This window comes from Chelonia mydas, chromosome 6 (assembly GCF_015237465.2).
Source record: "Chelonia mydas isolate rCheMyd1 chromosome 6, rCheMyd1.pri.v2, whole genome shotgun sequence".
Taxonomy (NCBI): domain Eukaryota; kingdom Metazoa; phylum Chordata; order Testudines; family Cheloniidae; genus Chelonia; species Chelonia mydas.
Window position 1 is genome coordinate 28,842,271 of NC_051246.2, and position 22,426 is coordinate 28,864,696.

The 22,426-nt window shown below is 43.8% G+C and overlaps 1 protein-coding gene and 1 long non-coding RNA gene across 3 annotated transcripts in view; one reads left to right on the forward strand and one right to left on the reverse strand.

Annotated features, from left to right (window-relative positions):
* Window positions 1–512: 512 nt before the first annotated feature.
* On the reverse strand, window positions 513–12,918 carry LOC114020226. Its single transcript, XR_005225427.2, has 3 exons — window positions 12,623–12,918; window positions 9,304–9,418; window positions 513–1,079 (listed from the first exon to the last, which is right to left on the reverse strand). It is a non-coding gene; the product is annotated as an uncharacterized LOC114020226 (long non-coding RNA).
* KCNQ1 (potassium voltage-gated channel subfamily Q member 1) overlaps window positions 12,846–22,426 on the forward strand; it is a 534,879-nt gene continuing 525,298 nt past the window's right edge. Inside the window, exon 1 of one of the 2 annotated variants that reach the window (XM_007062959.4) lies at window positions 12,846–13,559. In XM_007062959.4, the coding sequence (XP_007063021.3) occupies window positions 12,853–13,559 (707 nt within the window). In that variant the 5' untranslated portion in view covers window positions 12,846–12,852. The remainder of the gene's footprint in view (window positions 13,560–22,426) is intronic. The other variant, XM_027825414.3, reaches the window with a different exon arrangement.

The window sequence follows — 22,426 nt, forward strand, 5'->3', positions numbered from 1 at the left end:
CTACCCCTTAATGCCCTGGCTCATGAAGCTGTACACAGGCACCCTGGACAGTAGTCAGGAGCTGTTCAACTATAGGCTGACCAAGTGCAGAATGGTGGTAGTGTGCGCATTTGGATGTTTAAAAGGTTGCTGGCACAATTTACTGACTCGTTCAGACTTCAGCGAAACCAATATTCCCATTGTTATTGCTGCTTGCTGTATGCTTCACAATCTCTGTGAGAGTAAGGCGGAGACGTTTATGGCGGGGTGGGAGGTTGATTCAAATAGCCTGGCCACTGAATACGCGCAGCCAGACACCAGGGAGGTTAGAAGAGCACAGCAGGAAGCGCTGCGCATCAGAGAAGCTTTGAAAACCAGTTTCATGACTGGCCAGGGTACTGTGTGACACTCCTGTTTGTTTCTCCTTGATGAAAACCCGCCCCCTTGGTTGCCTCTGAATTCCCTGTAAGCCACCCGCCTTCCCCCCTTCGATCACAGCTTGCTTGCAAAGGAAATAAAGTCACTATCGTTTAAAAAACATGTATTCTTTATTAATTTATTATAAAAATAGGGAGATAACTCACAAGGTAGCCCGGGTCGGGTGTGGTAGGAGGGAAGGAAAAGGCCACTTTAAAACTTCTTGAATGACAGCCTTCTGTTGCTTGGGCTGTCCACTGGGGTGGAGTGGTTGGGTGCCTGGAGCCTCCTCCCCCGCCCCTGTGTTCTTGGGCGTCTGGGTGAGGAGGCTATGGAACTTGGAGAGGAGGGAGGGCAGTTAAGCAGGGTCTGCAGCGGCAGTCTGTGATCCTGCCGCCATTCATGAACCTCCACCAGACGCTGGAGCATGTCTGTTTGATCCTGCAGTAGCCCCAGCGTTGCCTCATGCCTCCTCTGATCTTCCTGCCACCACCTCTCATCACGTTCATCGGCCACTTTCCTGTACTCTGCTATTGTGTCCCTCCACACATTCTGCTGAGCTCTGTCAGTGCCAGATGACTGCATGAACTCAGAGAACATTTCATCGCGGGTGCGTTTTTTTCGCCGCCTTATCTGAGATGGCCTTTGGGACGGAGGAGGGAGGCTTGAAACATTTGCAGCTGCTGGAGGAAAAAAAGGGAGTATAGTATTTTAAAAGATACATTTACAGAACAATCTTTCACAGTGAACAACACTATTCACATTACATAGCACATGTGATTTTGGTACAAGGTCGCATTTTGCATCTTATATTGAGTGCCTGCAGCTTTGGTGTTAGAGATCACACACGCAGTGCCGGGCAACAGAATTCGGCTTGCAGGGGGCCATGGTAAGCCATAGTCTTTCGGCTTCTGCAACCTTCATAACAGCAGCGCCCTCCTCTCCCATACCAAGCAAAGCACGTTGAGTTGGCCATTTAGTGCTGCGGTTTTCCTGTTAACGTGCAGCAGCAGAAACCAAACTAACCCCCCGCCCCATCCAATTCTCTGGGATGATCGCTTTACCCCTCCCCACACCGCGTGGCTGGTATCAGGGAAGATCCCTGCTAGCCAAACGCGAACAGCTCAGCGCCAATGCCCCCACCACCACCACGTGGCTAACTGCGGGGAGGATTTCTTTTCAGCCGCAGGCAAACAGCCCAGTAGGAATGGCCACCTCTGAATGTCCCCTTAATTAAATTCCCCTATTTCAACCAGGTTACCATGAACGATATCACTCTCCTGAGGATAACACAGAGAGATAAAGAACGGATGTTGTTTGAATGCCAGCAAACACCGGGACCATACGCTGCCAGGCTCTGTCATGCAATGATACCAGATTACTTGCTACTAGCATGGCTTGGTAAAGTGTCCTACCATGGAGGTCAGAATAAGGCTGCTCTCCCCAGAAACCTTCTGCAAAGGCTTCATGGAGATGTCCCTGGCAGATTTCCACTCCATCCACAGACACGTTAACAGACTTTTCCAATAGCTGTAATGGCCACGAATGCATCCCAACTCCTCAGGGCTACTTAATCATTAAAAAATGCTTGCTTTTATAACCTGTATTATATTTTAAAAGGTACACTCACCAGAGGTCCCTTCTCTGGCTTCGTTGTGTTGGGAGGGTATTTCAGTCAGGGTGATAAAAAGATCCTGGCTGTTGGGGAGAACAGTGTGCTGTGTGCTCTCCTCAAGCTCGTCCTCCTCCTCCCCATCTTCCCTGTCTGCAAAATCCTCAGGCATAGTGGAGAGTACCCCATCATCGGAGTCCACGGACAGGGGTGGGGTAGTGGTGGCAGCCCCCCCCCTAGAATTGCATGCAGCTCAGCGTAGAAGCAGTATGTCTGGGGCTCTGTCCCGGAGCATCCATTTGATTCTTTGGTTTTCTGGTACGCTTGTCTGAGCTCCTTAAATTTCACGCGGCACTGTGTTGTGTCCCTGCTGTAGCCTCTGTCCCTCATGGCCTCGGAGATTTTTTTTAATGTTTTGGCATTTTGTCTTTTGGAACGTAGTTCTGATAGCACGGATTCCTCTCCCTGTACAGTGATCAGATCCAGTACCTCCTGTTCGGTCCATGCTGGAGCTCTTTTTTGATTCTGGGACTGCATGGTCACCTGTGCTGATGAGCTCGCCTGGCCAAACAGGAAATGAGATTCAAAAGTTCCCGGGGCTTTTCCTGTACTCCTGGCCAGTGCATCCGAGTTCAGAGTGCTGTCCAGAGCGGTCACAATGGTGCACTGTGGGATAGCTCCCGGAGGCCAATACCTTCGAATTGCGTCCACACTAACCCTAATTCGAAACGGCGATGTCGATTTCAGTGCTAATCCCCTCGTTGGGGAGGAGTAAAGAAATCGGTTTTAAGAGCCCTTTATGCCAAAAAAAAATGGCTTCGTTGTGTGGACGGGTGCAGGGTTAATTCAATTTAGCGCTGCTAAATCCGACATAAACTCGTAGTATATTTGCAGAGATGTTTGCAAGTCTCATTTGATCGAAAGTTTGAACTGGAAGTGACTTGTTTGGTATATTCTCCTGTTGATAACCGTTTCAGTCATTCAGTCAGGGAACTGAAGCATTAATTCATATGTGAATGAGGGGACTAAGCAGACAGCACAAATAGCAAATATTAAAATGCTTTTCATCATAAAAATGTAGGCCCCAATCTAACAAAGCTTTTTGGCATATACTTAACTGGAAGCACATGAAGCCAGTGGGAATACTCATATGCTTAAATGCTTTGTTTGGTCTGTGCTTTATGGCCTAAAACCTGGGCACTTTGTAAGCCCTAGAATTCCTGAAAAGAAAAAAAAAAAAAAAAAAAAGAATTGCGCGCATCCCTCAATACGTGTAACCCAGTGAAGAATCATAAAGAGTAAGAGCTGGTCTCAAGGATGAAATGTGCATAAAGGTAGATGTGTACTTCATGTGTTTAGGTAGGAAATGTTAGGGGGTGTGGGCATGAAGCTCTTAAAAATTGATAATCGTCGTAGGTCAATCTTCTGGTTGCTTATCCAAACAGCCTCCAGAGTCAGGTTTATCGGCCATCTCTGGTACATGCTAAATAATATGTTTCTCTTTGTTTCCTGTAACTGACCTACTTATCTCTACCAATCATAGTCCCAACCTCACCACTATAGCTGCAGACAAATTAACTCTTAGCAAAAATGTTTGCTCAAACCAATTTCAACCCTCTAAATTGTAAGCTATTTTCTGTGTCATTTTTCTTTAAATAAATTAACAAAAGATCATACTAACAAACATTTAAAAGCTGTTCTTTTCTTTTCAGACAATGTCTATTTATGAGCCTGGTGAGCAGTTGATGTGAACTTCAAGTACTGACACATGCACACTTTGCTCAGTCATGTCAGGAACTATTCTCTCTAATACAGTTGTTAAACCTTTAAGCAGCCACAAGAAGGTGATGTTTCAGAACAGGCAGATATATGTTGTTTGCCTATCCGCATTCTATTATTGTATTTCCAGGGTTGAAGGCCAGCAGTGATAATATGCTCTAGAACTGTAGTCTACACTGGCCATTTCACCCTAATATTTCCCAGTGTTGCTATCACTGATTCTACTGAGAGCTGTGCTAGACGTTGCAGTGGTTAAAATTCTGGTGACTGGTGTTGCCTTGTCTCCACTAGCACTCCTACCAGTGGAGCTGAACTGGTGGGAAGAGTTAGTAAAAGAGTAACAGTGTAGATTAGGCCTAGGAGGGCTATTAAAAAGAAACTGATAGCACACTCTTGTGGTGTTACGTATTGAGTGCACATGAATGTTTCAGGTCAAGTAACTACCTGGTGTCTGTAACTGGGGTTGCTAGTCATAACATCCATGTTATAATGACTGCTGTAATGTGAGTCATTCTTTCCCTGACAATAATATGAGTAAGATACTAGTAGTGTGATGCTGCCATCACTTAGCATAGACCAGGAAAGCCTAGTTACAATAAACTGACTAAAAGGTCAAAACAGAGGTTTGTCATAAGATTCCAGCCACCTGTGTAACTATGCTAAAACAAAACTTTAGTGTACATGGACAAAGCCACTATTTTGCACCAGTGGAGCCAAACACTTGATACTGGGGTAAACTACACTGATATAAATGATAGTTAATACTGGTTTCCTTGTCTAAACTTGGAGTTTGCATTGGTACAGCTACAGCAATAGCTGGCCAGCAGTGGCTGAAATCAGGGCAAATACCCAGTGGGTAGACAAGGCAGAAAGAAGCAGGAATTTCCTTAACAAGCCTTCCTTTCCTTCCTCAAGCATGTGTAACAAAATAAGGCCTAGTCCAGCAAATACTGAAAATTAAGCACACATGTACGCATGCCAAGTCATTCCATTGACTTCAATAGGAAGTCAGTGGAATGACTTTCATGCTTAAAGTAAAGCATATGCATAAGTTTCTGCAGGACCATAGCCTAAAATTCTGAAACAGTAGCAGGGAGCCCAAATCCTAATATTCCAAGAACAGTAAAGTAAGTTATTGGGTTCTTGAATGGAATAGAATACATACCAATGAGGACTGTTCTTAAATTGATAGGTGCAATAACAACAATTATAGGTGCATATAAAGGGGAGAAATGTATAAGGCCTGGTCTATATTTGGGCTTAGCTCTGATTCAGCCATCAGAGGCCAGCAACAAGTGTAGCTGCACTGGTACAAATTTCATGGCTCGACAAAGGAAGCCATAGTATGCACAGGTAGCAGTTATCCATGACTGAAACCAGAGTAAATTCAATTGGTATAAATTGAGTCTTTCTTTGTCATCTTCAGAGTGGCGATGATGCAGGCCTGCAATGTGTAGGAGGGAATCATGGTGAGTAGGAGATGATCATGGTGGTCCCTTCTGACATTAAAGTCTATGAGTCTGAGCTACACCAGCTGTTTGCTGAATACCAAGCAAAAGCAGGGCCTCTGTGCTAAACTATGACAGAAAGAAAAGAAGAAGAAAAAGAAACCTAATATCTCAACTCCTCTTCATTATCAAAGTTAGGCCTTCTCTGCACTTAAAAAGTTTGCTGGAAGAGCTATACCAGCAACAGCCCCCTCCCCTTGGGAAACACAGCTTATATCAGCAAAAGCTTCTTTTTTCCCCGCTTTTTGTTTGTAGATTAAACTAGCTCCCTGAACGGAATGATCTATGTCAGCAAAAGGGTGTTTTTTGTTTTTCTTTTTTGGGCCAGTATAATTGCGTCCACACTTGGGCTTTGCTAGCAGAGCTGTTGTTAGGGGTGTGATTTCCACCCACCTCTCCCCCCCATTCCTAACTGCCATAGCTATGCTGGTAAAACTTTCTAGGCCTTAGTTAAAATAGTTCATTCTGATACATTTTCTTTTAATTATTCAGTATTATAATAGTTATATTTATGATGCACCCCACTGCTGAGATCCTCAGGTGCTGCAAAGTTTAAAATACAGTGAAGACTGGGACAAATTCTAAATCACCTAGGGTATCTGGACACTCAGTCCTCATTAGTTTTAATGGGATTTGGGTGACCCAATATTGTAGGTAGCTTTAAAAATCTCAGCTTTTGATTCTAGTAGTGTGATATGAGGGCAGATTGTGACTTATTAACAATTTAAAACAATGTCTAATTCATTCACATGTGCACTGAAAACTCCAAGCAGTAGCCTGTATATACTTTTGCCCACCCTAAGCATAAGATACTGACTTAAAACTAATGAGAGTTAAAAACAGTAAATAAAGAAATTTAGGATTCTTTTTACTTGCTTTCTGGTTTTTGATCCTTTAGAGTCTTGTTCTCAAGCTTTACTTTGCAACTGTGATGGCTAGAAACCTTTTTTTCCCTGAAAGCTGAGATTCTCATGTAATTACATGCCTCCAGGAGTTGGGGCATTAAGAAAAATGGTGAATATTGTGAGAGTTTGAAAAACTGTGCATATGTTAATGTATGAAAGTGTCTGAAACATTCTGTATTTCACTGAACCATAGTTCACTACGGACAATACTTCTCAGTTCCTTACTGAGTCACAGTTATCTATTTCTTTGGTTGGCTTTTTAAACAGACTTCTTACAGAATGATTAACCAAGGGACTCTACAGTGAGTAGAATTCAGGTAGGCACTATCACTGATTTTAAGCGAGGAGTTGTTGTTGTTAAAACGTATTTTGCTGTTTCTCCATGGAAAGTTTGTTTACATCAAAAACTTCTCTCCCCACCCCCATCTCCACAGCTGCACAGAAGTTTTCATTAAACAGGAAGTAGCACCAAGAAAAAAAAAAGAGAGAGAGAGAAGAAAACGGAAAAAACCCTTAGCAGCAACAGCTAGAATGCAGATATCGAAGTCAAACTTAGTTATGTTGAAAAACTGTCTGACACGGAAGTCAGTAATTACCAGTGTAAGTGCTTTGGTTTTCAGGACACACAGAGCACCCATATGCTTTCAAACTGCAAGACTCTTACATTAGATACAGGGTACTAATTACACAAAGAAAGCGTGTCCCTCTTCTGTAACTCACTGCACCAACTCTGCCTTATAAATGTTCAGTAATGATGAAAGATGTGACTCTGCATTTTTATGCTATATAATATATAAAACTCAAAAGATCAGAAAGATCTTAAAAATACATCTCACATTCAACTATATACATGGGTGATGAATATAAAAGCAGCCCCAAGGCGGGACAAAAATTCGCGATCTACCATAGACTCAGGGTGTGATTTTTAAGAGTGCTGAATGATGGACTCGCTCTGCTCCTATCAACGTCAATGGAGCTGGGAATTTTGCCATAGACTTTAATGGGAGCAGAATTAGGCCAATGCTGCTCACCTTTTAAAATCCAATTCCAAATGTACCATCTTCCTCCAGATGCAAATATATAACATGGTACTTTGTTATAATAAGTTAACAATATCATATCTTATTAACCTTTCCTTTCTGATTCTTAAATATTTACTGTGTCCTTCATAGATTGTAAATTGTAATTACTACTGAGCAGCAGTGACCATGTTGACCGTATTACAGTTCCTCCTTAATTTTTAATTCCCTGTATCCTCCTTATCCAAAGCATTTCACTACTGTCTTCGGTATCAAAGCGTTGCTGCCTGACTTGGTATGCATTTTTGACACTCTTCCCCCTCTTCTTTCTATTCCTAGTTCTTTTATCTATACAGTGCTCCTCAGAGTTTTTATTTTCTTCTGTTTTAAATTATTTTTTTCTTTTGTAAAATAGAAACAAAATACAAAAAGTTTATATATAAATGAATAGAGAGACAAGAATAACTTGTATGATGAGAAACTGGAATTGGTGCATACATATTATATAATTGTTTATATTTGAAAATGTTGCATGCTGTACATAAAATACCAGGTACTTAATGACTCTTCTGCATTATAATTAAAGTAATTATTCTCTGGATTCACAAAAAGAAAAGGAGGACTTGTGGCACCTTAGAGACTAACCAATTTATTTGAGCATAAGCTTTCGTGAGCTACAGCTCACTTCATCGGATGCATAAAATGGAAAGTACAGTGAGGAGATTTAAATACACACAGACCATGAAAAAATGGGTGTTTATCATACACATTATAAGGAGAGTGATCACTTAAGATGAGCTGTTACCAGCAGGAGAGTGGGGTGGGGGGAGAGAAAACCTTTTGAAGTGATAATCAAGGTGGGCCATTTCCAGCACATTTCCAGAAGTTAACAAGAACGTCTGAGGAACAGTGGGCGGGGGAGGGGGGGAAATAAACAAGGGGAAATAGTTTTACTTTGTATAATGACTCAACCACTCCCAGTCTCTATTCAAGCCTAAGTTAATTGTATCCAATTTGTAAATTAATTCCAATTCAGCAGTCTCTCGTTGGAGTCTGTTTTTGAAGTTTTTTTGTTGAAGAATAGTCACTTTTAGATCAGAAATCGAGTGACCAGAGAGATTGAAGTGTTCTCCAACTGGTTTATGAATGTTATAATTCTTGACATCTGATTTGTGTCCATTTATTCTTTTACGTAGAGACTGTCCAGTTTGACCAATGTACATGGCAGAGGGGCATTGCTGGCACATGATGGCATATATCACATTGGTAGATGTGCAGATGAACGAGCCTCTGATAGTGTGGCTGATGTGATTAGGCCCTATGATGGTGTCCCCTGAATAGATATGTGGACACAGTTGGCAACGGGCTTTGTTGCAAGGATAGGTTCCTGGGTTAGTGGTTCTGTTGTGTGGTGTGTGGTTGCTGGTGAGTATTTGCTTCAGGTTGGGGGGCTGTCTGTAGGCAAGGACTGGAATGTCTCCCAAGATTTGTGAGAGTGATGGGTCGTCCTTCAGGATAGGTTGTAGATCCTTGATAATGCGTTGGAGAGGTTTTAGTTGGGGGCTGAAGGTGACGGCTAGTGGCGTTCTGTTATTTTCTTTGTTGGGCCTGTCCTGTAGTAGGTGACTTCTGGGTACTCTTCTAGCTCTGTCAATCTGTGGATTCAGGTGCTAAGAACTCAATTTTGACATTTCATTTGAGAGAATCATCCCACTAGCTTTCAGTTATGTCATACTCTCCATCATTTAGATCACTTTTAATTCTTCTTATTTGTTCACCTTGCTGTATTTGTTTATAGATACTTAGGTACAAATATATTCCTCAATTTTTTTAACCTTTAATTTTCTTCTTTTACTTCTTTAACTGGATGACTCCATCTTCTGTCTTGTTTTGTATGCTGGAAGTAATTTATTTGAGTTATGTAAAAGTTTCCTCTCTTCAAGTCTAAAACCTGTCTCAGAATTCCTACCATCTCTTTTGTCATCATCTCATGTTTTAATTAAGAAAATATAAAACCATGTCACAGTATCCGTAAAACAATTACACAGGTTTCCAAGAGCATCCTAATCAAATTTAAAGTTTACCTTTCAGGCATCTTTGTTGTCCCTTATTTTTCTTGATTCAATCTTCTTCTCTGTATCTCCAGGGATTGGTTACTGTCTTGTCCAAAAAAATATGCCTTGCTTTTATAGAAATGTCCTATTTTATTTAAAAAACAAATAGATTAGCTTTTCCATATCAAAACATTATTAATATTATCGTCATAGGGCCCAGGAGTCCTAGTCAAGGACTAGAACCCCAGTGTGGTAGGCCTCAACCAATGGAGGATAATAATTGAATTTGTTCATTTTTCACACTGGGCTTACGTGTGAAACCCCATAACAAAAGAGATTGGCAATATACAAAAAGTTAGTTTGTGAGTACACTTCTCATATGGGTAACTGCTCATCTCATATAAATAAAGGGGGGGGACCCTTGCAATCTGCCCCAAAGAGTCACACTCATGGTCTTGCTGGCTGCCAAACACACCACAATCAGACATTACTAAAATCCCTGCTAATTCAGAGCCCAGGAAGTTGGTACTGGTGGCCAGAGAGAAGGCATCATTTTATTTCTACTGAAATCCAAAACTTTCCTCTTTGCATTATCAGCACTTCCATTGGCTAATCCAAAAACCAAATGATCATTTTGACTAGATTAGACACAAAAACCTTGTTATTAAATCATACAATTGGTTATAATAAGGGGCAGATTTTTCATGGCCTTTGTACAGGTGCACAGGGTCTGGAGAGGTACTCTCTTTCCCCTTACATCCTATGCACAAGGACCGGGCACAATTACAGTCTGTGCACTTGAGGGAGCACAAGGTCTATTCTCTCCTAGCAAACCCAGAGGCACAAGGTACCCAGACATGCCAAACCCACCAAAAAAAAAAAAAAAAAAGGGTGGGGGGCAGAAATTGGGCTTGTTTTTGGCTTAATTGGCTTGTGAGTTGTTTGTTGGCTAGTTTTTGGCTTGTTGCTTGTTTGGCTTGTAGCTTGTTGCTTTTTTTTTTTTGTAATTGGCTCCTGGCAAGCAGGGGCAAGGGGGAGATAGCAGGGGTAAGGGGCAAGCAGGGGCAAGGAGGGGAGAGTCAGGGGTGCACAGCAGGCCCACTGCAGGCCCAGACTGCACGCCGGGGGGATCTAGTCACACAGAGTGTTGGGGTTCTTAGGGATTGGCTTGTTTTGGCCTTGTTTTGAAATGGGATTAGCTTGATTTTTGGCTTATTGTGAAAGTCGGGGCGCTTATTTACCGCGTGAAAGTTGGCAGCTGTGAAGGTATCACAAAGGGGACAGTAAGGAGGCATGGCCATGGCCTCCAACACCCATGTACTGGTCAGCGGAGCTGGCTGGGTACAGAAAGGGTGGTATGCTACACCACAGTGCAGCATGTGAATTCTCCCTATCTGGCACAGAAAGCTCTTGACAGATAGTGATTTCATACCACACCCAACATGGGTCAGTGCCAATTAGGCACAATGTGGCTGGCTGTAGATTAGATGAAAGGCAGACCTTACCTCTTCTGGCATGCTGTTTTGCTAACGTGACTTGCTAATTATATTTGTTTTTTCTCATGAAAAACAATCACTGCCAGCTTATTTTTCAAACAGATGTATTTAGTCTTTATTGTTTGAAAGACCAATGTTTTACTTTTCTTCATTTAATAGACAAGGGGCCAGATCATAAAATCATGCTCATTTACACCACCTGAGGATCTGGCCCAATCCCCCTCTATAGCTCTCTCTGGTTTGAATGGAGCTGCAATTCGTAAGGCTGTTTTTGTTTAACTTTATATAGCCTCTTATCTTACCACAACATTTTTGTTTAAGCACAAGTATCGCCCATGAACTCAGCATAGCTATGCTTGTTAACTAGTTCTATTCTATTCTGGGCTAGAAGGAAAAAAAACAGCTCTCCAGAACAAAGATAATCTCCCTTTTAGGTCTGGGAATAGAAATGGTTAGCTAATTGCTGCAGCATAGGCTCTTGTGACTGTGGCGTGAAACAATTTGTCATAGTAAAGTAAGTCATTGCTTAAAACAGTAGACAAAAAAACTAGGCCAAGCCCTCATATAACCTAACAGTAATGGCCAAACACATATAGCAGCAGTCTCCACAAAAGCAAACATATTTTAAAGGTAGTGATGAGAGAGTCAACTATAGTCTGAGAGCTGAGGGGCAAAACTTATTACTCTCTAGTTCAATCACCGATTCATCATTTATTTATATCATGGTAGCACCTAGAACCCACAATGAAAAACTAGGGCCCCATTGTGAAAGGCACTGTTACAGAGAAATAACAAGGAAGACAGTCCCTGCACCAGTAACCTCACAATTAGAGCTGTGGGGAGAAAGGTAATTCCATTTCACAGAGGATTTCAATATTTCAAAATATGGTTTGATTCTGTTTTGGAATGAAAATCAAACTTTTTTAATTACTGTGGGAAAGCGAATGGCCCTGTCTCTGACCTTGTACCCCCTGGGATCTCTGGCTTATGGGCAGTCTGCCTAGTGGGCTGCCCTGGAGCTGTGGACCTTGGGAGCCTGGCGTGCTGAAGAGCTGACAGCCTGGGAACTTGGGGGCTGGCTTTCTCAGAGCTTCCACACTCTCAGCTCTCCATCAGCCTGCCAGGTTAGGCTGCCAAAGAGTTGGGGGAGAATTTCTGCCCCCAAACCTTCTGGGGGAGAATTTCTGACAAGTCCTTCTCAGAGTCTGCATGTCAGATAGGATGCAACCAGTGGAGGAAATGGACAGATGCAGTGTGTGTGGGAGGCGGTGAGATAATAAAAAGAACAGTTCAACACCAAAGTCTTAAGACACAAATTATTATTTACACCTAGAGATCTAGTTGAGGACATTGTGTCTGTAGACACAGCCCTGCACCAGCATCAACAACATATGAATAAGGCCCTGCAAAGGGCTTGTTCCTTAGAAAGACCCTTCTGAGGTAAAGCCCCTCACCTGCTCTTACATGCACCTTGGAAAAAGTTACTGCAGGCTTGAAAGGATGCAGCTGCTTTTTCGCCTGGTGGCTGGCCAGTGAGCCATGGTGCTGTCCTCTCTTCCCAACCCTCCTTTACTCCAGAAAGAAGAGGCTGCTCTCTGCACCAGCGTTGGACCCAATCTCCACAGAAGGGATAGTCACCTGAACAGAGGTTGGCTAGGGCCTTTTCTCCCCTGCTTGGTTGAAACAAGGACACAAGCGAGACCCCTCTGGAAATTGCCCCTTAATGTAAGCCCCACCAATCATCCATTACAAAACAAAAAACCAATCCAACCCAAAGAGTGGCTCTTTCCTTTCCCTTCCCAGGGCTGGCGTATGGCGCACCCGTCCCACAGAGACAATCCGGTCCCCATTACCTGCTCCAACCCCAAGGCAGCACCCGAGCCCCATCTCCGCCGCCACCGACCGGCAGGCAGGCGGGCGAGGCTGCGCGCGGCGGGGCATTGTCTGACCTGCCCCGGCCCCGTGGAGCGGACAGTGCCCAGGGCGGGCTTTCCGCTTTACACCCTCCTCCAACCGAGCGAGCCTGGCGCGAGCTTGGACGCGCGCCAAGAGGAACGAGCCGTCCGTGCCAACTGTCCGGGGAATGCCCCGGGCGGGGACCAGGCAGCTCCCGCTGTCCCCCGGGCTCGGGTGGCAGCCGGGCAGGGAGGCGGAGACCTCGTACCTTTCCCGGCGGGGGCCGTCCCCCGGGGTGGGCCGGGCTAGGAGCGCTGCTGGAGCGGCGGAGGGAGTGTGTGAGAGACGCCCCGGCGGTGGCTGGCTGTCCCTCTCCCGCCTTCCTTCCCCGGGGCAGCGCCGGGGTTGCATCCCTGCCTCCCGCCCCAGCAGCGGCTGCCCCTTTCCCTCCTTCATCGCGCACACTCCTCCTCCGCCTTCCCCCTACGCCCCTCCGGCCATGACCTCCTCCCCCAAGCCTGAGAAGAGACGCTGGAGCTTGGGACGGCTGCCTGGGTCCCGGAAAGGGAGCATGACTCCCAGCAAGAAGCCCTCCGCCCTGGAGCTGGCCGAAAGCACCCCCAATGCCCACTACGCCCCTATGGCCCCCGACCAGGAGCAGATGCAGCAGGGCTCCAGCCAGCCGGCGGATCCGGATCGGGGCGAGCCGCCCTACAAGAGAGAGATGGTGGTGGTGAACACGGACTGCCCCCGGCCACACATCAACTTGGACCCTCGGGTCTCCATCTACAGCATCCGCAGACCGCTGCTGAGCAGGACCAACATCCAAGGCAGGGTCTATAACTTCCTAGAGAGACCCACCGGCTGGAAGTGCTTCGTGTATCACTTCACTGTGTGAGTAGTAAACTTCGCTTCCCCCTGGGGTCTCCGCTGCTGGCAGTGCCCTTGTGGGGCTATCAGCCACCACTTCGTGCAGCCCGCCCTCTGCCCTCCAATGTCCTTCTTCCCTGATGTCCTGACAGCTGCTTGGGGTCAAATGCTGCTGCCATAAGGCACCACTCTGGAGGGAGGGGGAGCAGGGGGTTGCCTGCGTCCTAGGCTTTGACACTGTGATTACAGCCAGTTGTTGAAGGATCTGACTTATTCTTGGAAAGGACAAACTGCACTGAGCTAAGGTGCCTTCCAGACTCCAGGCAGACTGATTTACAGAGCAATCTGTGGTAAATTTCACATCCCTGGTTGTGGTGTTGGTTAATAGTTTGTTGTTGCTCTCCCTCTGTCAGAGCAAACATTTACTTTGCTGGGTCAGGTGTATATGCGCCCATGTAGGTCTTATGCAGATTCTAAACTGCTCTTATTTAAGGTTTTACAAACAAAATCTACCTAGCCAAGTAAATGTAAATCTTCTTATCTCCTCTGGCCTGTATCTATTTTTAATGAATGTGTTTGACCTGTGTGTGTTCCATTCATTCATTCCTGTTCTTGGTGAGCAAGGCATGAAGTGTTGAGAACTCCTCATTCCAGCCATATTACCAGAGCAAATAAATTTTGTTTTTCAGAGGGCAGTTTAATCTGTCTGTTAATGTTTGTTTGAAAAATTTTTCTGGGCCTGATTCTGTTATCCTTTCTCACATTGCATAGTGCCTCACTCTGTAAGTAGTCCCACTGAAATCAGTGGGACTGTTAATTAACTAATTGACTCATGGCCTGCAGGGGGAGGAGGAGGAAAATGTTAGTGTAGGTAAGGGCATCAGAATCTGGTTCAAAGTGAGTAAGGGTGGTAGAATTAGGCCCTCAGTACCTTTAAATATTGCATCAAATATCTTTCTAATGACTGAAATGAGCACTAACAAAGCCTGTATTGAAAGTCTAGCTTGTTAGCCCACCTCCTCACTTTACATGGCGTTTACCTCTTTCCCCAGAACCTACATATTGGCAGGAGGTTTCCTGAATTTCTTTAATTATGAAGTATTGCAACAGTTGACTTATGGTTTTCTGGTCGGCATAATAAGCATTGAACATCAAACTTTTGCCCATGTGTATCTTATTCCAGATTATGTATAAGGAAACCAAAGCAGCCCTGTAGATGTGTCAGAGTGGGCTTTTATTAAAAAAAAAAAAATCCAAGAACCTGAAGACATCTTACATATTTACTAGAATAAGAACATAGAATCAGGTGCCTTTCATAACAGGGCATTCTCTTACGATTGACACAAATTATTTGTTTCCTCTTGTTGGTATAGAAAGAGATAAAGTAGGTTACATCTTAAATGGTTCATTCTTTGATGCAAATAAGGATTTTAAATAATTAATTCTTAATTATTCAGTTACAGTATATTATTTATTTCACCATCCCCTTCACATTAGGCAACTCCATTATTCTGCTGCTGCAGCTCCACTAGAGGAAGATAGATGATGGTTATGTTGTAGTGGCAACTGTAGCTTTACCAGGCCTGATTCTATTGTGGAGACCGTGCTTCACTACATTCCTTCAAGCTGATAATACTTCTGGTGATTGTAGGCAAGAGAGAAGATGAGTTCTGGAGTATGCTAGAGCTTCTGTGCTGTAGCTGTGTTCAGGTGCTGAATTATGTACAATGTCTATAGTGTCCTTTCACATGGAGCAATGTGCCAGTCCTGAACCAGCACAGTGGCGGATCAGTGCTGTTGTTCATCAGCAGCTTACAAATGTATGCATGAAAAATTAATGCTTTTTAATCTCTATGTTATAAAGGGTTTACATCGCCTTTGAGCAATTTGCAATATTACTTCCAACTAATAAGATCCAGAAGAAATGTTATGGATGTCGTGGATCAGTTTATTTAGGTAAAAAATGATCCACTGGTTGAGGCAAAATTGATGTTAGCATGTCATAAAATCACTTTTGAAAGCTGAATAATACAGAGGTTTCTCTGTCTGATCAGGCCGGTTCTATCTGACCTGGCATCTTTGGCATTTTAAGGGCCCAGTCCTAGGAACAGGACCCAAGTCAGTTCTGGTGACTTTTTTTTTTAATTCTGATGATCAAAGCAATTATTTGAAATAAAGAATAAGGTTATAAATAGTATTATACAGTAAATACAGAATCTTTCATCTGTAGAAATAAGTGCTGTTTGTTCCCAAAATTGAGGCGCCCAAAATAACTTTGAAAATCTTCGCTAATATCTTCTAAAATTATTAGGAGTTTTACCTTAATGCTGGGTGTAGGAAAGATACATGTGAAGAACAGAAGTCATGGCCAAGTGTGTCCTCAATAGAAAACACGCCAGTAACATTCATGCTACTGTTTTATGGGCATGCCCATTTTCAGATTGTAAACCTACATCCAGGGGTTTAAATAGTAGTTGGGCCACGTCAGTTCTCTCCTCAGTGAAAAATGGAACAATTCTGTTCTAGGGGGAGAACAATTTGGCACTTTAGGAGTTATACAACTGAAGAAAGAAATGGAGGTCGTTTCTGTGCTTCCTTAATTTAAACCTTATGGCCAGATCCTCAGTAGGTATACATTGGTATAACTCCATTGACTTTAATGGAGCTATGCTGATATATTCTAGTTGAAGATCTGGCCCTAATTTTTCAAACAGAATTTTGCAGGTATGCTAGTAGGTAGTATGGGCTGGTCTTGTTTGCTTGGTTACTTTTTGAGGGGTGGGACAGATAAATTAAGATCCTGTAATTCTGTTTTAGGAATGGAATTATAGAGTGCACAGAAAACTTTTTATTTTTTTTCAAAGGACCGTGAGTGCACAAATGCGTGGTATTAGCATTGACCCCAGTGAGCATCCACTGCTCCAAAAGAACTGTTCAGGTGAATTGATGAGTGACAGTGATACTAAATATTCTCAAACACCTCAATGTGCATGGCTAAATGTCTGGTGTGTGGCTGTAAGGAGACAAGAGCAGAGTGCTATCTCCCCAGTGCACTTCCATTGCCTCCCCAGACTGACATTCGGAAGTAAAGTTTTTTTGGTTTTGTTTTTTTTAGAAACCTGTCACTTGCTGCCTTCTACCAGCAGGGGGAGCTGAACTTATCTTTTCTTCTGTATGCTGTGGCCAGCAGACTCTACTCTCTTTGCACCATCTCCAGCATTCTTGCTCCCATCCTGGAGTTCCTACAGGATTTTTGATCTGCAGTCTGTGCCCCTCCAGCTCTCTTGCTTCTCTCCCTGTGATTCGTTGGAGTCCTTGAGGCTCTCATCCTTCCCAAACCAAACCCCTAGTGTGCTAGTTCTCCACTGAGCGGCTTGGCCAAGGATAGGGTTTTTTTAGATGACTACCTCCAGCAGCCGGAGGAGACAGCACCTCTTATCAGTGGCTGAAAGGAAAAAATCTCCTATGACTCCACAGAGCAAAAAACCTGGCTAGGAGCTAGAATAGCTGGAAGCAGCAGTGAGTTGTCATTGAGCTGCAGAAAAGAGCAGAAGGCCGGTATCTCTGACCGAAAGCCGGAGGTTTTTAGGCAGTTCTGTTAGGTGGACTTTTGGCTTGATCGAGTATGGCCATTGCTCTGTTCCAGTTTCTAGCAACTAACGTTGCCACCTTTCTAATTGCTGGTAACCAGACCCCTGAGGCTCCACCTCTGCCCCGCCTCTCCTCAAAGTCCCGCCCCAGCTCCACTTCTTCCCTTGAGGCCCTGCCCCTGTTCCATCTCTTCCCCCCTAGGCCCAGCCCCCTTTGCTTGCTCCTCTCCCCTGTTACCCCTGTCGCTCACTTGATCATCTCAAGGAGCCTGCCTGCAGGTAGGATATGGTCCTGGCTGAGCAGGAGCTGGAGCAAGTTAATGACCTAGAATCATAGAATTGTAGAATATCAGGGTTGGAAGGGACCTCAGGAGGTCATCTAGTCCAACCCCCCTGCTCAAAGCAGGACCAATCCCCAACTAAATCATCCCAGCCAGGGCTTTGTCAAGCCTGACCTTAAAAACTTCTAAGGAAGGGGATTCCACCACCTCCCTAGGTAACGCATTCCAGTGTTTCACCACCCTCCTAGTGAAAAAGTTTTTCCTAATATCCAACCTAAACCTCCCCCGCTGCAACTTGAGGCCATTACTCCTTGTTCTGTCATCAGCTACCACTCAGAACAGTCTAGAGCCATCCTCTTTGGAACCCCCTTTCAGGTAGTTGAAAGCAGCTATCAAATCCCCTCTCATTCTTCTCTTCCGTAGACAAAACATCCCCAGTTCCCTCAGCCTCTCCTCATAAGTCATGTGTTCCAGTCCCCTAATCATTTTTGTTGCCCTCCGCTGGACGTTTTCCAATTTTTCCACAACTTCTTGTAGTGTGGGGCCCAAAACTGGACTCAGAACTCCAGATGAGGCCTCACCAACGTCGAATAGAGGGGAACGAGCACGTCCCTCGATCTGCTGGCAATGCCTCTACTTATACATCCCAAAATGCTATTGGCCTTCTTGGCAACAAGGGCACACTGTTGACTCATATCCAGCTTCTCATCCACTGTAACCCCTAGGTCCTTTTCTGCAGAACTGCTGCCTAGCCATTCGGTCCCTAGTCTGTAGCGGTAAATGGGATTCTTCCGTCCTAAGTGCAGGACTCTGCACTTGTCCTTCTTGAACCTCATCAGATTTCTTTTGGCCCAATCCTCTAATTTATCTAGGTCCCTCTGTATCCTATCCCTAACCTCCAGCGTATCTACCTTTCTTCCCAGTTTAGTGTCATCTGCAAACTTGCTGAAGGTGCAATCCACACTATCCTCCAGATCATTTACATTGTGCCTCTCCCCACCCCATGGTAACTGGACTTTTGGTTCGGGTGCCATTTAGGGTTCCCCTGTCCCCCAAAACTGGGCACCTGGCAACCTAAGTCACCCGGACACAGAAGCCAAAAACTGGACTTCCGGGTAAAAACTGGAAGGGTGGCAACCCTAGTTTCTACACTGGAGGAAGTGGGACACTGAATAGACAAGCTGAGGTTCTTTGATAGAATTGGATGTACTGTGGGTGAGCTGCAGAGCTATGGTTAGTCAGGGACTTTAGTAGACTTAGATGTGAGGTGTGCTGTGTCTTTTTATATGGCCCCCATCATCATCTGCATGTCCTTCAAATATTTAAAAATAGAAATATCAATCTCTCTCTCTGCCTTTCCAGCTTGTAGGAGAAATAGCTTCATTAGTTTATTGTTTTGGGGTGTTTTGTGCACAAAGAACTGATTGAGAGAAAGCAAAGTTGAAAGAAAGAGTTCTGCATTTAGTTGTGCATGTGCTGAGTGCCTTGGTTCTGGTTTGTCTTGTGGGAGTGAGTTCCACAGTCTCAGTTCCTGTTGAAGTTCTGTCTCCTCCACTTTTGAGCCTCCCTCTACTACTGAACAACAATTTCATTGTTGTGTTGGACTGTAGCTATCTGGGACATTGGGAGGTCACTGTCATGGAGGGAGAGATGCCGTCTCAGAGATCTAGGGCCAATCCCATGGAGAGCTGTGAATAGCAGGTCACAGAGGCCTTGAACAGGACTCCATATTCAGGGTCAGGTGCACTGAGGCCATGTTTTCACAGTAACTTGTGTTATTAAGTAGGCAGGCTGCTGCATTTTGCACAAAATGGTGCATTTTCAGAGAGTGTGGCTTTGTTTCAAGTTATAATTTGCAATTATCAAATGTGGAGATAACAAATGTATAGATCATTCTGGCCCGTCTGTGCCTCAGAAGATGGGATCGATCTTCGGGCCAATCACAGATAGAGAGAAGGTATTTTTTGCTGTCATGGCTATTTGGGTATGCAATAGCATCAAGAAGTCAGAAAGGATCCCATGGCTGAGGGCAGGTGAAGGATGTTACAGAAAGATATCATGATGGAAGGGTTGTTAGCACTGTTCCCTCTAAGCTGTGCGCGTGTGCGCACGCACACAGATCCTAAACCCCGTGCACACAACGAAACACCACGTGCACAAAAATTTGCACAGAAGTACAAAAATTTGCACAGAAGAAATTTTTTGCGCACACAGCCTGTCAAAAATTAGAGGGAACATTGGTTGTCGGGCCACACTGTCACCGGAGGCAGCTGCCTAGCTTGCCTCTAGCTAGAGTGGCCTCTTTATATGGTGCTATTTACATTTGACATAAAAGAAATGTAGAGCTGGATGTTGTCTGCATACTGCTGGCACTTCAGCCTGTGTTGCTTCACCAGCTTCCAATGGCTTCTTAGAGATGTTGAATAACATCAGGAGAGGTTTGAGCCCTGTGGAACTGCACGGGTGAGGGCTGTGGAGGTGAAGGAACAGCTCCCATAACGAACCCTCTGAGTTCAGTTTGAAAGGAAAAACATGAGGCATTTCAGGGCATTTCCATTCAAACCTACAGCCTCTTGAAGGTAGGACAGGAGTATTTGGTGCTCACTGGTGTCAAGTGCTGTGAAGAGCTGCAGCAGGATGACTATGGATGTGCTTGGCTTGCCTGTGAATAGGAGGAGGTCAGAGACAGCACCTGTTGCATTGATGGATTGGCCCGAAGCCTGATTGAGAGGGATGCTGGCAGCTGACAGTTGGCATTAGAGATTATTTGTCACTAACTTCTCAATTAGCTTGTTTAGAAAAGGGGTGTTAGACACTGGACAGTAGTTTGCAAGGTCTCCAGCACTGAGTAATTTGTTTCTTTAGTACTGATCAGACTACTGCATGTTCTATAATGTGGCAGATTCCTTTCATGAAAAGAGGTGTTGACAGTTTCTGTTTTTAGAGGTTCCAGGTGTTCTCTCTTTCTTTTTTTTTTATCATCCAGGATAAGCAGAAGTGGCAGCCGCTGGTTAAGACAATTGGACTCTGTCCAGGCCATTTGAAGGATCCATGTCTTATTTCGCCCAGGCCAAGGAAGGGAACCATCTCAAAGGAGACAGGATGAGCAACAAGACTTTGTGCCCAAGCAATATTGTATTTTGTATTCATTAGTCATAGGTGATGGGCACAGTTTGTCAGGAGAGTTGAACTGAGAATCATCTATTCATTTACCACCAAGTAAGCTGTACATTTACATAAAAATGCTGAATCATGAGCCAGAGGTGACAAAAATGTTATTTCTTCTAGAGGAATTGTTCCCACAGTGTTTTAAGTTTAATCGTTTTAATTTATCCCTTGTTCTTTGTTTGGCAGGTAAGTTGGTTAGAGTGCATACTCTAAACACTACTAATGCAAATAAAACTTAGCTCAGTAATTGAAGATTAAGATGTACGGCTTCTATGAATACAGGGGGAGATTATTTGGGGAATCAGTTCTCACATATCCGCATGAGAACATACCCAGTAGCTTTGGTATATGTTAGGGAAGATCCTACCATTAGTACCAAACCCATGGCTGTAGCACCTGCCACAACTGAGAAAAGGAAGACAGTGCTATAGAGAAACTTCCCAACATTTTGTAGAGTTGGTGTGGTCCCATGGGCCTCCCAGCATCTGCATCTGTTGTCAAAGACACCCGCTTCCTAAACATCAGTTTCAAGAGGTAAGGTGGATGTGTGTGGCAGTAGTTGTTTGTGCTCCCTATGCGGAAAAGGAACTGGAAGGGCTTAAATGGATTCTTTGCAGAGGGCCTCTGAAGTCCTATCACTATCTTTGCCCCTATGTTGGAACTGACTTTTCATAACCAACGAAAAGTTGCAGTACCATGTGAGGCAAAGAATGAATTAATTAAATATATTGAAAATACATGAGGAAAGAACCCCTTTTTACTTTAGTAATTTAAAATCCGATAACCCCCTGGAATTAAGAAACTTTTGTTGCTGTGGGGTTTTTTTGGTTGTTTTTTTGGGGGGGGGGGGTAATTTCAGATGCTTTTAGTATTATATGTTGTAAGTACTTTTTTGTGGCTAGGTGAATTGCATTTTTAGTTTGCATTTTCCTCTGAGGCACAGTGTATTGGCCATTACCAGAGACAACAATCTAGAATAGTTGGAACACTGGCCTGCTGTGGTATGCAGCTCTTGTGTTCCTGTGTACAATAACCAGCTCCTATCTTATCTTGATTCTGTTGCATGTACCTGGCTCAATTTACTTTGCCTTTGTATACTTCAGGTTTAATCAGTCATGATTATGACTTAGTTTATTTGAAATCTAAGTTGCTTACACGGACTTGGATTGGCCAGCAGATATGAACCAAGAGGCTAGTTTTAAAACTCTGCAATGCGGATTCACTGTTTGCTAATTTTTCATAGCAGTGTGGGTGTGTGTATGCATAAAAGATAAGAAACAATGGCAGATAGGGTATTCTTATTACATTGTGGGTCAAACCTTTTAATAATGAATTATTAAAGATGTAGTGTTTTCACCCAGTACTATGAAGAAAGACATTTAACCACAAACCAACCCAATATCGAAATTACTGCTTCCAAGTGTATTTCCGGAATGCTGGCCTGTATACGCAGCACAGATGGTGAAAACACATTTTCAAAGAAAGAACCCATCCATTTGTTTACTTCTATTCATGCATATGCAGCACATATACTCCCCCTATGCTCTTGACAAATATGTTTGTTTCCCATAAGTGTGAATTTGGGTTTGTAAATCAAAGGAGGTGAGAGATAGACAGCATTCTGGACTTCACTACTAGTGTCTTTGGATTTTGTGGTTTGAAGTCAGTTCCTAAACATTTTAACACTTGTATATTAAAAAGGAAAGCCATATAATAAGCGATACATTCAAATTTTTTAAATGTAAGAAATTGTAAAAAAATAAATAAAAAAAGAAAGAACCCCACCACAACCAAACAAATCAAGAAACAGAAACAAGCAAACAAAAAAGGATTGATTGATATATCTAGGCCA